The 15,700-nt window shown below is 42.0% G+C and overlaps 1 protein-coding gene across 1 annotated transcript; it reads right to left on the reverse strand.

Moving 5' to 3' along the window:
- Positions 1-128: 128 nt before the first annotated feature.
- khnyn (KH and NYN domain containing) lies at positions 129-13,251 on the reverse strand. Its single transcript, XM_041965097.1, has 9 exons — positions 12,778-13,251; positions 10,645-10,921; positions 8,794-8,928; positions 5,385-7,225; positions 4,585-4,715; positions 3,055-3,151; positions 2,060-2,167; positions 991-1,092; positions 129-809 (listed from the first exon to the last, which is right to left on the reverse strand). Exons 2-9 carry the CDS (start codon positions 10,882-10,884, stop codon positions 437-439), a joined length of 3,027 nt encoding a protein of 1,008 aa, XP_041821031.1. The 5' UTR covers positions 10,885-10,921; positions 12,778-13,251; the 3' UTR covers positions 129-436.
- Between the last annotated feature and the right edge of the window lie 2,449 nt (positions 13,252-15,700).

Here is a 15,700-nt window from a genome sequence, read left to right on the forward strand (position 1 = left end):
GAAAGCTAATTTTCCTAGAAAATTACAAATAAGGCAGAGCTAACCAGGTTAGCATAATTCATAGCTCTGCTGCTGAATCAAACTTTGATCTTCTTTCTGGATATAAAAGTATTCACAGAACAGGGGGGAAGTGACAAGCTAACTTTAATATATTCTATAAAATTACTTTTAAAACACAATTATTAGACAGTTGACAGAAAAAGCTATACATGAGACAAAGAACTTGCATTCAAATGCATCATAGTTAAATTGTGCTCGTGTTTGGCTCTCAACATAGAGTTGATCTTTTTGTGAAATCCTTCTTAATGCAGATTAGCCAGTGTGATCTGATGTAGCTGCTTTGGTGAGAAACACAGTTATATCGCTTAAACCAGAGCAAAATTCATCTTAAAAAAAGTCTGAATAATCTCAGAGACACCACAAAACTAAAAGATGTCTAGTCCTTCTGCTGCTCCAGGATCAGATCAGACAGCACGTTGATGTCCGTCTCTGCCGGGTTGCACTGCAGCACCAGCGCCACCATGCTGTCCTGACCCGCGAACACCTGACAAAGCTGCTCTCTCAGGTTGGCTGTTTCCTCTTGACTCCTGTCTGCACCTGAAGCCCCTAACTGCCTCTGCTGGTGTCCCACGTCCCATCCCTTTCCATGTCCTCTCGCCTTTCCCCGGCTCCCTCCACCAGCTGCGTCCAGAGCGCCGCCCAGAGTTCTGTCGCGGAAGTTCAGGACCTCCGTTTGGGAGCGTGGAGGCTTGGAGGAAGGGAAAGTGGTGGCTACGCAGGCAAAAGAGTGGTTTCCTGGATCAGGAGTCCTGAGATGAAATACAGAAATTAGAACACAGCATTATATGGAGTTATTTTCTTATGATATCCTAAATCTTGATCCCCACCGAAATCAAACAAATATTTGGTCAACTTTTTCTCAGCCACCCTGCAGAAAAAGCAGCAAAGCAAAGCTCAATTCGAAATCTAAGTGTGTCTCTCCATTAATACCTGTGCTCTGAGCGTAGGAAGTCGTCCAGGTGAGGTCCTCCTCTGCCCAGAGGGTCATCCGGCACCATGAAGTGGTCCCCAACAAACGTATACTGAAGAAGTCTGGGGAGACCACACCACTGTAATTAGTGGACTGGCACTTTAAGTACTTCTCAGACAGGTGACTTAAAGTAAGAATATGAAAGATTTTGTGATGTCTGTTAAGTCTCTATCACATAATGAGGTAACAATGATGAATGAGCCTATGACCCAATGAAAGTATTGCAATATTAATACATTTGTAGTATTATGGACTGCGTGTCTGTGTGGACATTCCTGGAAAACAATGCTGTTAAGTAACTGCTGATGCAAACCAAACATTTCCTGCTGCTGCAGCTTCACTTTAAAAGCACTTAGCTGTCAAAACATGACTTTATTATGAAGTAGGAAATGCAATGTTAGTGAGCTTTGCAGTTGCAGCTATCAATAACCAAACATGCCTCTACAAAACAAGACTACAGACATGTAGAGCAGCCACAGTGAGCTACAGAGCCGCAGGCTGCACACCTCCAACTTCTCAGCAAGTAACAAACTCCTTTCTGCTCCACTGTGCCCTGCTGCCTACAGACTCAGGCTGTGCGCAGCATAAAATCAAACCACGGTTGCTCACACAATGATGGAAAAAGGCCAATTACTGCCTTGCTTCTTTATCAAAATGACTAGCTTGTTTTGCTGCCTACAGAAATCTGTGACCTGTAGTATTAAACCACATCTACTGTTATCACCTGCATCTACAGGTGTCTGCAAATCAACCAAGACTGAAATCTTAAGGATTACAACGTTAAAATTAGAGAGAATTTAGCCCTGTCTGTGTATTCAGCCCTATAAAATACACTACTGCAGTTGAGTGATGCTTGCTAAGGTAGTGGCCATCTTTTTCTATCATTTAGCTTTCTCACAGATCATGTTATGAGGGTAAGGAGGTAAAAGCAGAACTGTTGGCTGAGCTGTAAAATACACAACAAAATATATTTCAGTCAACAGAAAAATGACAAATTTGTCTTGCTGGTTGATATGAGACTTTTTATACCTCTTTTTGATGATGTCCCTCCAAACAGTGGACTCATCTGAAAGGTCCCTCAGGTTGTCGTTAGTAACGATCACTCCGTCTGTCTTCTGTGCAAGCTGCAGCATGAATCTGTGGAAACAGGTGAAAAGAGAAATGAAAGATTTCAAAGGAACCTGGAATAGAACCTAAATTCCTGTACAGTCTGTGGTGGTCCAGCGGTGGTCTTGAAATCCTAATTCAATATCACTCTACATATTGATTCTAAGCAGGTGTTGAGCATGCAGTTTGTTCAAAGTGACATAAGAAAGTACACTCAAAGCAGACAGATGCATACTAACTACAATCAATTTTTGAACGAGGTGTTGATGCTCATTATTCTCCCATAATGCAATGCACAAGGGGAATGGTGGAGCTGCTTACAGCTACAAAAAATCTTGGAAAACAAGAAAATAAGCATTATATCTTCAGAAAAAACATTCTGATAGTTCTAGGTCTAGTTTTGAGGTTTAATTGGCAGCAGCTTTCCAAAGTTCACATCAGATGTATTATAGAATTTTCTCTTAGTATTAAATGGTAAAATATGTTGACGTTAATAATTTTGGCTACTCAATGCTAAAACAGTACACTATGATGAATGGTATGTGGAGCCCACTGCATAAAATTAGTATTTAGTATAGATCTGGGACACAGTATTACTGAACAGTGGACTGCATCAATTTTTCACTTGGATTTTTACATTTTTACAAGCCAAAATATTTTTATTTGTCGCCTGCTCTTTTCAAACAGCTGCCCTCTGCTTAACATTTAGCCGCTTCACTGGAGCAGCACGCTCAACAGCAGCTGAGGGAGGTGAGAGTGTTCCTCATTCACTTTCACACAGATTTCACCCGCCAGTGAGTGAAACTTTCTGTTCATACACTCGTGTCTCTAATCTCTAGGGTCTCCGTTGCCACCTGCCATAAAAGCACAAACACAAGTCGTTTTTCAGCAGCAGGACAATAACAGAGTCCGTCTACCTGTCGTCGTACGAGCTGATCCTCTTGCCCTGGACCTCTCTGGAGGGCGTGTAGGATACCAGGCCCAGCTTCTGCAGCTCCCCTAGATAGTGCTGCTCTGAGAGGCAGGAACACACAACACTATGTTCAGACTCGACTAAAGGGAGAAACACACGCCCACGCAGTCACGTGTTTGTCAAATTCTGATTCCTTTTGCATTTCCATGTGACTCAGAGTCAAATCTAGCAGCAACACTTAACTGAGGTACCAAGAATGAAAGTAAAATTAGCTCAAATTTTAATATCTGTGAAAAAGAAACAAAGCATTATGGATTAAAGAGTACTTCGTGACAACTGTTTCCATGACATGCTTGGTACTGTAATGTTTTTGCATATTTCATCTTCTCTCCTATTAAACTCATGCACTTTAGATTACAAGTATATTACAATACAGTAATCCCTCGTTTATCGCGGGGGTTACGTTCCAAAAATAACCCGCGATAAGTGAAATCCGCGAAGTAGATATATCTTCATTTTTACTATTATTACGACGGCCTTGTTGCGGACTGTCACAGCTCTTTTTGCATCCGTGTTAAAGTTTATTGCTGCTGTCGCCCTGATTTTATTTTCCTCCTTCTTTATGTAACGAACTGAAGATTCATTATTCCGTAATGACGCCCGACAGCCGCATAGCTTTTACCGTCCTTCAGCATGTCCAAAAGTTTAACTTTTTCTGTAATAGTGAGCATCTTCCTCGGCCTCTTCGGTGCGTCTGGAGGCCCCTTTGTCGGCGCAGAACGCTTCTTCGACATTGTGGGTTTTGTCAAGGAGAAAAATTGCAAACAAATTTGGCAGAATGTGCAGAAACGAAAACTGTCATAAAAATATCAACTTTTCACTTCTAAACAGTGAAGCCACTGAGCCAAATAGGATTCAGAGCACAATGCACTGTAAAAAAAAAAGCGCTGTAAAAAAAAACACTGTAAAAAAAATCCACGAAGCAGCGAAGCCGCGATAAGTGAAGCGCGATATAGCGAGGGATTACTGTATTCAAAATATACAACAGGATGTGCTGAAAAATAGCCACGAGTAATGTAAACGCATCATTCCATGTATTCAATGGGATAAATCATGGAAGTTTATTTACATAAATACATAAATAAATAATGCAAATAGTCATGTATTTCTGGAGTTAATTAAGCAACTAGCTGAAAATTAATTCCTTACCTTTATTGATAATCAACTCCTATTTTAAGACATTTTTTAAGCTAAAATACCAAAGATTCCCTTGTACCAGTTTCTCAAATATAGAGATTTGCTGCTTTCTTTGCCTTATAAGATTGTATATTGATCATTTTGGGGTTCTGAACACACCAACTTGGACTGGAGAAAAAGTCAAACATTTTCAGGATCAAGCTAAATTTAGTGCAATCAAGAAAATAATCAAAGACAAATAAATATTAAAATACGTTTTTAAAGTCTACACTATGCAAACTGCTGTGATCCTTCCATATTAACTTTGAAATACTCCACAAGCAACAGGAAGTGTTACCTTTGGTCTTGGGGTCGCTCTTCTGCCTCCACTGTGGCAGGAGGGCGCTGATGTGACGATGGCCTCGGTCCCAAAAGTGCTGGACGGCCAGAGCGATTCCTCGACAGGAGAAGAAGTGACCCAGCCCGTGACTGTGGGGAAACAGTGTACGCATAGTAGAGCTTTCTAACAAAATCAGACGTCGTGGAGATGAAACCAACTTTTACAAAATCATGAAGAAAGTGATCCTGTTATGAAACTTAATTTGTATTCTAAGAGTTAAACAACAGGTATTTACCTTGTTTAACTACCCTCCTGTACAGGAAGTGGGGCTTGTTTGACCTTTTTTCTGAGAAATGAACTCTTGTACTATAACATCGTCAGTGTCATAAGTGTCTCTCTCCAAGCGATTAAAGGTACCGTATTGAGTTTTTGACCACTAGAAGTGCTATAGAGCAATGTTTTTACAAGTGGGTCCCCATTTCGTTTGTGTGAGGATGCACATTCATTCGTGGGAGCACATGGGTGATGCAATTAGCATATTATACCAGTCGGGTGGTGTAATATGCGATTATGTTGCATTTTCAGAATATAATTTCCAGAAGGCAGAGAAACATTAAGATGTAGTTCTCCAACCATGGAGTAAATATTTTCGCAAACATCAGAACAGTGCCTTACATTTAACCAGGCACTTTCCTCAAAGAGCAAATGGGAAACATACAACCTAAATTTCCATCCCATAATGACCCTAGTAAAATTAAATATGAATTAAAATATAAAATATACACAATTTTCCCACTCTGCACATCTGCAATTCACACCTCATGGCTACGTTGCTCCCGTCGATGATGATCGTCCTCAGCTTCGGGTCTCCGGGCTGGTCTGTCAGCTGAAGGTCGAAGGGCATCTGCAGGCCTTCCAGGAAACGCTGCTCCCCTGTCACCACCACCGACGAGGCGGCCACGAAGCCCCGTCTGTCCCTCGCTCTAGTGGGAGACGAGTCTTTCCCAGTTAAGATGGCGGGTTGAGGGGCTTGGAGTGCTCGTTTTAAGGAGCTTGAAGACTGGGGCTTTGGATTCAAGATGTTGTCTTGGTTGGGTTGTTTTTGTTTTGAGGTGGATGGATTAGGCCAGAAGCTGGTTTGGCCATATTGTTTGTTAGATTGGAAATTGGTGTGTGGAGGATCTAAGGATGAGGAATAAGTAGGCATGGGTGGCCCTTTGACTTCAGGAGGGATGACTTGGTGTGGAGTTTGTGACTTTGTGGAAGGCTGGTGTTGCTTCGGTTGTGAGGTGTATTGATTCGTGGCAGGCTGCTGGTTGGCAGGCTGCTTCATCGTCCAACTAAACAAATTTGGCTCTGCGACAGGTGCAGTTAGGTTTGGCACTACTTCCCATCCTTTATCATCAGATTCTTTCTTTTCTGTGGGTATGAAAAGCTTGACTTCTCCTCTTGCTTTATCCTCTGCTGGTCCAGCTTTTGGCCCTCCTTTCTCCAGCACCACATCATCCATCTCTCTCGGTCCCTCCCTGAAGCCGTCTGTCTCTTTGCTCCCCTCTCTCTGCAGCTCCAGGAGCAGCTGGTGGGTGGATCGATCAGGCAACATGTTGTAGACTTTGGCTACTTCCTGCTCCATGTACCCGCAGCTGGCCGCAGCTTTCTTCATTACTCCCAAGACAAAGTCTTCCTCGTGTCCTTCCTCCTTTTCCTCGGCGCTACACTCTCCCTCAAAGTGCCCTGTGCTTCCTGTCGCTCCATCCCCCTCTCCCTCACAAACTTCTCCCACCTCTCCATTATTACTTATCACCGTACCACCTCCTGCCACTTCTTCATCTTCTCTGTGCTCCGTCTCGCAAGGTCGGTTCCTCTCGCTTTGATTCAAGGCAATACCATCTTTATTTTTCTGGTCTTGGCCAAGCTGAACTCTCTGCTCCCGGTCACTGCGATCCTGCTCCTGTTGAACCAAGTCCAGTATCTGTGAGGCCTCTTTGGGTCCTGTCCGGGCAAGTACCCGTCTTACGACGTCCTCCGTGTACCCCATGGCTGTGAAGAACTTCAAAAGAAGCAAAAACTGCAGCTCCTGTTCCTCCTCCTGCTCTGCTCCCTCTGTCACTTTGGCTCTTAATGTTGCCACTTGCTCCAGCTGCTCCTCTTCTCCCACCTCCTGTGGAGCACGCATGAGTCTTTCCTCAGCACCCTCTGCTCTCCCTCGGGCACCAGTAGCAGTGGAGAGCGACTGGAAGAAGGGGTCTTTAGTTGCAGAGTCTTTACCCGAACCTGCCATCATTCCTTCAACCCACTGATCAGTAGTGCTGTCCCATCTACCCTCTGAACCCCCATGTGATCTTGCCCCTGCATGTCCATCTGTTAGTACCAGACTGGGGTTTGATCCAAGCGCCGATTCTTTCACCAAATCCAGCAGGATTTCCTTCACTGACCCTGGTAACACCAGTAGATCCAGGATGTGCCTGTCCTCCCATTTCTCCACTAGAGTTTTGAAGGCCCGGCGGGAATCCAGAGACTCGCCTGAGCCTCTGTCCCCAATTTCAGAGCGTCTGGACTGAGTGCCCTCATACCTCTCCACCAGGTCTGTGATAAGGGAATATGCTCGCACCACTGGCTCTGCAAGACCTGATATAAGCAGGAATCCTGTGGAGCCAACCTGGTGAGAAGAAAACACAATGACTTTAATCTTAGTCCTTTTAATGACAGCAAAATGAAAACATAAGCGGACGTTCTGAGCCAAAACAGCCCCACATTTAAATAATTCAAACAGCTGTGTACCTCCAGGTATCTGAGACACATAGATATGATCCTAGAAGGCCCATTTGAGTAACAGATACATGAGTCTGAAGGCTCAGCAGAGTCCAAAACACTGCGGGGCACTTTTTGATATGACAAGATGGCAGTTGGTGTTTGTCGTGATGATGGTGCTTCAAGGCGAGTTTATTTGAAGAACATGGTTCAACAACAAGACAAGGCAAGTGCTTTGCAGACGATGTTGTGATTTTCATTTTGAGCCCCTTGCTTGGTACCCCGATTGGCCTTATTCAGATGAATGAACACTCACACAGGGGTTACGATGGCCTTAACCTGACCTGAAAATGCTGAAAACTTTCACACATATTAAAATTGGTACTTGGTATTGGTACAACAATTTGATGCACAAAGTTTGAGGAGTGTGTCGTCTTTGAAATGAATTGCAATTGATAAGGAATTTCCAAGAAATTTGTAGCAGTGACTTGCAACTAATATTGAAAAAGAAAGCTGTCAAGTGTAATGAAATTTCCCTGAGTTGTATATTTGCGTTTTAACAAAACACGTTAATAATAGGTTAAAAATTCCCTGTCACAACACCACAGTGTTACATTATAGTGTTACTACATACGGGGTATGACACATTTCGATCTGCTGACATAACAGTGATATTGACTAATAATGTAATTTCTTGCCAGAATAACAAGAATGCAATCTGAAGATGTCAAGTTATTAGTCAATACTTGTGCTGATGGGGGGATTTGTTCAATGAAGGAAGTGAGTGATAGTATACATACAACTGTTGTCATGGAAAGGATGTGAGGGGTCAGAAAATTATTATATTGGCTTATGCAATGGTTCGTAGTTTATGCCTTTTAATTTCTACAATGAGGACTTTATACACTATGTGGCCACACGATGCAAATCAATATGAGGGAGCTTGTTATATCATTTTGTAAACTCCAGGCAGGTAACTGAGGAGATGGATTAATGAGGAATTAATCTGTTTTGAAACAGGGACTTCTAGCAGCTAATTCGGCATACTTTTAATGGTGAAAATTTGCCAAAATGTTAACAAATATAAGAAAAAAAGCAGATCAAGTTGTGGCGATCAGCTAACTGAGTTTTTACTTGTTTTTGGTGTGAAATAGGTAATTATGGTTTAACATCACATGTTTAATATTTCATAAACAGTGTCCCATTATTGTTTTGTACTCACAGTTTTACATTATTCCTTATTTATCATGTCATTTCCTACCCTTTCTCCATGTCTCCTTGATGCTGCCTGAGGAAGTGCACTAGGCTTGATATTTGTGTTGTATTTGTATCTTCTCTTCTGATGGCTCTCTTCCTTTATTCTGTGTAGCTACAGAAAATAGTTCCCATCCTAACATCCCCTTTGTCACCTTCTCTTTTTGTAGATTTAAACAGCATGAATGTAGCCTAAACAAGGAGCCTGAATGCAACACTCACCACTATATGTGCTGAGGTGCTTCTTATCAGGCAGTCCATGAACAGCCCTCTGGCTCCACAGAAGACACAATGAAGGACCCCGGGATAGGAAACCTCCTGCTGCTCCTCCTGGTTCACAAATCCTTTCACAAACAACTACAAGACACAAACATTTTGACTCATTATTGCACTGTTCTACTATTACTGGAGTAGTGGTGAAAATAGCGCAGTAGTAGACAAAATTTAAATATCATGTGTCTATTTAGGGAAGAAAAGCATCTAAGATTAAGGTATAATATCAGTCAAACATGGTGCTGTAGATCAGTTTCAGGTTGGCAGTCCACTCTTGGCATTGAAAACAGCAGCTGACAAAACACTCAAGATTCACTTATTTGCTTCTTCGGGTTCTTTCAACCATATCACATGGCCTTCAACAAAAAGGTGTCTCTCTGTAAGGATCCTTTCCATAATGTTGACACTTAGAACAACAATGCAAGCCTCTCACTACCTAAAACAAACACTTTTAGTGGACGTACTTTGATGGGTGCATCTGCCCTCAAGGATTATGTTGCAGCCACTGCAGCCTGTTTCGCAGTATTTATATATTTGTATGAGTATTATGAACTGGGTGTCTGTGGCACCATTCCTGGAAAAAATATAAAGTATTAAGCTACTGCTACTGCAAATGCAACACTTCCTACTGCAGCAGCTCTACATTAAAAGCATTTAGCTGGCAAAACCCACGTTGACGTTAACCATGAACTAGTCACAGGAAATGCAATGTTAGTCAGAGAGTGTTGCAGTTATAGCTACTGATAATCAATAAAGCATCTACAAAACAAGACAACAAGCATTTTCAACATTTTTTGGGTCAGTTTGAAAAATTGCAGGGAGTAACGGAAGAAGAACAATCAGCCACAGTGAGCTGTTGGACGAAGAGCTGCAGGCTGCTCACCTCTAACTTCTCAGCGAGGCAAAAAACTCCTTTCAGTTTCACTGTGTCCTGCTGCCTGCAGACTCATGCAATGTGCAGCTTCAAATCAGATGTTTTAACAATCTGGTACAATCTTGCTTACTGTGATTATTTCCTTCATGCAGACCATTAAAAAATCCATTCTTGAGATGCTTACAATAAAAGTGATGCAGAACACAATCCACAAACTCCTTTTATGCAAAAATGCACTGAAAAATTAACACAAGGCTACAGCTGCATGAGTTAAATAAATCAAATGGACATCTTCCACGTTATTTAGTCTATTTAGTTATTTAGTTAGTATATTGTGCTTTTTCATGTCTGTTCATTCACATGTGTTTTGATCAGGACAGAGATACTACAACGGTGGGTTAGATATAAATAAGTATCAGTTCTATATTTTATTCGAAAGGGTGGCCAGGGGATTGTTTAAGAGAGAGAAAACATTCAAGATATTACTCTGCCAAGCTGAGCTGAGTCTGCTAAAGTGGCTCACAGCGTATATATCTCATATATGTACTTGGCAATCATGTGATTACTGTTTTTTATTGTTTTGTTACTCCACAGGGACACGTGTTGCTCAGTAGCACCACGGTGCTCATGTAGTCTGCGGTTCAGTTTTAAGTCACTGACTTCCATTTGTGAGTTAATTCATTTGAGCTGTCAACCATTCTGAGAGTGTGTCAGCAGGCTGATCACATATTTCGACCGAAACTCAACATTTAAAAACCCTCGTTGAGTCATTTCCAAGGAAAACCTCCTCCTATGTAAGAGCACTGTAGATTAAAGCTACCGGCAATGACAACAAGTTCACTGGTACGCAACCTTTCCAAATGAAGGCTCACGAACTGGTCACGATCAGGACTGTGGCACCATAAAACCAGGAAATCGTGACTTACTTTAGCCGCTTTCACACTGCTGCTCTGCCCTTGTAGTTTCAACCATATCTGCCCGTTGTTGCCGTGAGACACATCTTCTGCCCCGATGCTGAACGTCACCCCAAAGATCCGCTCCACGGTGCTGTGCAGGGAGGTCAGAGATACCCGCAACATCCCAGCACACGCAAACTCATCCACCACCTCCGGTCCTCCTCCTCCGCCGCCGGCGCCGCCGCCCCCATCGTTTCTTTCACCATCCATCCTTTGCTCTTAAATCCGTGTCAAAGAGCTGAACATACTGCAAAAATACACATTACAGCAAAGCATGGATCATCTACCGGAACTTCTAGCAATGAAGTATAAGTAAATAATAATAATAACTTTATTTAAACAAAGCAACAAAGTGTTCTACGTGGGTTCAACCAGGATTAATACACTTGCAATGATGCAAGTAAAATCAGACAATTTAAATAACACAACAATAAAATACCCGACAAAACAAAATCAATAATTATAATAATAATACATGATTGGTCAGGAACAAATGTTAAACATCCTTGTGTTTCTGTATAGTTAATGCTGAAGTTATCATAAATCTTCATCATAATTTAAATTAAGGCCTTTAATTTAAATGCAACATTTTCCGTTTTTGCATAGTTGTGATGTGTTTCACGTGTGAAGTGTGAAGTGTTTGTTACAGAGTGACAGTGATGCGTTCAATTTCAGCATGTGTGAGTGGTGCTGTGGAAACCTACTGTACATATTTAGCCTGCACTTACTGTACATACAGTATTTATTGAAGGAACTGTGTATTATGTGTACTCTTTCTTTTCATCATGCTAACACTAGAGCCTTTATCCTTTCTTATTTGTGGTGTATTTCACAATATGCAGTATCAAAGGACGACTGCACTCTCTGGGATCGATTGCTGTTATATCACATAATATAGTCTTACTTCCATCACATGCACTAACTTGAAGTATTCCTGTTTATACTGCATATTTCCATACCTGTGTGCATGAACTATTTTTATCTGTAAAATATCAACAATGTGCAAAATCATGTTCAACGCATCTTTGCACCTGGGTTCAAAATGCTTTTTAAGTGTAATTGGTGGTGAAAGTACAGATTCTACAGAAAATAGGCCTCTCAAACATCAAATACTGACATGGTTAATTCTGATGCATTAAAGCGTAAGCTATTTTATATGCAGCGAGCTGGGACGGTAAGCAAATCTGACCGGCCTGTTATCTGTTTGTTTTATGAATAAATACTGGATAAGTTCACCTCTTTGTGCATTCAACAGACATTTAAACAAAACCATCTGGAAAGTTTAGATGGGAAATCTGTGATAACAACCCACAGACATCAGATCAGAAACGTGACGCTTGCAGGGAGCACAAACCAAACTGGTTGGAGAAGCCTGAAAATAAAAAATGAAACAGGTTTGCTGTGTTTTCGCGGCACAATATGCATCTTTAGATGAAGTGAGATTGCTGGATTTTTTATGTAAGTGTTTACTGGGTGAAGTGTAAGTGCAAACACTGTTGATTGCAATTTGTCTGAATATGGATTGAATTCTATTTGCCTGGCAATAACAAATAATACACAATAAACCACTTAATCTCTAACAATACGTTGCACTTTACAGGTTGGGCTCATGTTTTTATGTAAAATCTAAACCTGAAAAGTACCTACACTTGTCAGATTAATGTATCAGAGTGAGAAGTAGAATATTTCCCTGTGGAACACAGTGAAGTAGAAGTACAAGGTGGTATAAAATGGAAATATTCCAGTCAAGTACAAGTATATCTCCACCAGTTTGTACCTGATGAGCAAACTCCAACATGTGCAGGCTGTTCATACCCTGTTATTAATTCACAGGCTCATAATCTGCAGCTGTTTCACTGTTTTATTACTATGATGTATCTCTATTTGTGCAACTCAGCCCGTAGTAAAGCAGTTTCAAGGCGCATGGAAAGAAATGTAATAAGCAGCCAACGAAATATGGCCTATTATCGGATATTTTGGCAGCTGTGTGAGTGTTATGAAACACGTTTTTACGCAAAGCCGATAACGCGCCTGGCAGGACAGAAAATACTCAGAGAAAAATCAATGAAAGTGCGAAAAAATAAGCATCTTTCTGTGTCTTACGTGAGGTCGATCGCTCTGCGCCCGATGCAAAGTTTCGTTTCCAGCAGGCTGCGACGGAGACGGGGAGACGGACGCTTCCGCAAACGCACGGCGACATGAAGCAGTCCGAAGTTCAGCTCACGCTGCCCGCCTCGAAGTGATCGATCCTCGGTGGGTCGAGGATCAGCCTGGAAGAGCGGACCCTGCCGCTCCCGCTGGGGCGGATGAGGAAGTCTGGCTGGAGAGCCCGAAGACAAAACCGAAACTAAACGACGGACGCGACTCGCTTCACGTAGGAGGCCGTCTGACTGCGACCACCGTGGCGTCGCTGTGATCCGCCCAGAAACATCATTTTAAAGATGTCACAGAGCCAAAAGTGTGTCTCCACACAGTGATCCGGCGCTTTTATCCAGCATTAGAGCTAATAACCGCACCTGGTGAAGTAAAAGTGCGCATTTAATGCGTTTTCTAAATGTGTTGTGTTGGTTTGTGTCAGAGTCAGACAGGAGATAAAGGGGATTTCCACTGACGTCAGAAGCGGGGTTTTTCTTTCTTTCTTTCTTTCTGGTTGTTAACTCTTCCTTGACAATGACAGACAGGCTTTAAAGAGCAGCCTGTGGAACACTTTACATTCCTCCCACCCCCAAAATATTTACAAAGTGGTTTCACAACCTCCATGGGTCCTTGGGTTTATTGGCGAGAGGAGACCCAGACAGGAAGGGAGGTGTGAGCCTCGACCGTGCGTCCTGCGTCTGCTGGGGTTTGGTGGATAAGTGATTTAAATGATCAGTCTGGGATTATCCTGTGCTTTAAATTCTGTCAAAAAATACCCAAAAAACATAAATGAATCCCACTGGCGAGTTTTGTCTGTTTAGAAATAAACATCACCGAGCCACACAGTCATGATCATGGGCTGTATTCATCCACAGCTGAAAATAGACCCCATGAGCTTCACTGCTTATTCTCATCAGGATCAGAACTGATATAAAAGTAGGTTTTCACTTGTGAGCCATTTGCCTTGGTGTTTTTCTGCATTGCAACAGGCATATAAGTCGAGAAATATTAAGAACAATGACAAAGAAGCTGCTGGTGTACAGGTGACACTCACCTGGGAGAGCTTGTCCCGCAGCAAAGCCAGGATGACGTTAATGAGGAAAAACAAAAACAGGATCCAAAACCTGGCGACTACATTACCCACAATGCAACTGCTAACAGTTTTGCTTGAGATTTGGGTGTGTTATGCTGGTACCACTTAGCCTCGAGCTGGTTGAGATGAGAGGTGGGCTGCAGAGGTGATAACTCACCTCTTTCTACCTCCACACCTACAGATTTTCTTTCATTTTCACACCAACCGACTCAAGTGACATCACATGAGATGATTTACCCCCCTGTGGCTTTTTTATGCATCAGTTTAAAAGTCTTCTGCTACCACCTGCGTGATCTTAAAGGAAATAAAGTGACAGACAGAGAATTCATACGCCTCACAAATGAAATCTAATTGTCACCTTCAGTCCAAAAACCTTCCATAAAGGATGAGGTAGCCTAGTGTGGGAAATATGTAACCTATCTGTTCATGGTCAATCATTAGATATTGATTGATCCCATTTACTATCACCATAATTCCATATTTCTGATTTATGTTGTTGTGATACATTTGCCAACAGAAAGAGAGATGTTTGATACTGTGAGTGTGCCTTCAGATACTGTGGTGTCTGGAACCCAGTGGTACAGGTGTGTTTGATGTCCACTACCATGATCAGTCATTGAGGAGGGTAGATGCTTGTAAACTTCAGCACCGAAAGTGAGACAATAGCGTCTTGACGGGTCAGAGGTGAATGTTGATGGGAGTGTGCTTAGATTAAAGCTCCACATTAGCAGGATTCGGTGAATCACAATAAACCTCCCACATCAGACTCTGATGACTGCCGGTAATTATTACTGTGTTTCTGAGTTACGTGAAAGAGGACCTGAGCCCATCTGTCCATTCAGTAAGTGACAAAGCATTTAATTTTTCAATACGGGACGGGTGGCAACCCTATCAGCACATACACACCCTCGGGTTCATTATCACATGATTGCAAATACATATAAATAAATACTCTAATCTCCTCCGAGGATTACATTACGTTTCATATATGTCACTATATTTTCTATCTAATAATTAATTGTGACAGTCAGATTCACCGTTTGGAGGTAAAAATGATCTGTGGGCCGCAGTTCAGCCCTTCTTCAGATTTGTTCCAGTTTCAGTAACCAGTCTACACCTGCATGCTACCCTGCTCCACCCAAGTTAGCTGTACGCCAGTTAGGTTGAGATAATTCTCTGATTAAACACAAAGGTTTTAATAGGTTAAAGGTTGTGCACTGAATTTCACGCAGTCCAGCACAACGCCGTCACTAACTTTGACCTCAATACTAAAACACATGATTTGATCGACACCTGTAGGACAGAGTTGTTCAAAAACTGTACATTAGAGGGATCATTAAAGCAGACCCAATGGCAGAATGGTTAGGCATTAAGTAATCCTGGCTCAGTGTTAGTCAGCTATTTTTTATAAACCACCCATTTACTGAAAGTCATTTTGCAGACTGCGCCCTCTGCTGGCAACATTCAAAACAGTGTTTACAGTCTGTTCTAGATCGACTTGGTGGCAACATTTGTACAATTTTGGCAATAAAAAGCTTGTAATTGTGTTGTGATATCAAAAAACCCCATAAAAGTTAGTGTCATGGTGGACTAGTGGTCTGAGATAAGCACCTAACCACAGCTTCCCTGGTTCAAATCCAGCTGACATCTTTCTCTTCCTTTATATAAGGCTGTCTGCCTCTTGACTATCAAATAAGGACGAAAAAGTAATTAAAAAGTGAAATTATCACCAGAAAACAAGAAAATCAGCTGTGGAATTGGTGCATTTTTCTTTTCAAATATGAGCCAGGTACCAAA

Source organism: Chelmon rostratus, chromosome 23 (assembly GCF_017976325.1).
Source record: "Chelmon rostratus isolate fCheRos1 chromosome 23, fCheRos1.pri, whole genome shotgun sequence".
Lineage (NCBI taxonomy): Eukaryota > Metazoa > Chordata > Actinopteri > Chaetodontiformes > Chaetodontidae > Chelmon > Chelmon rostratus.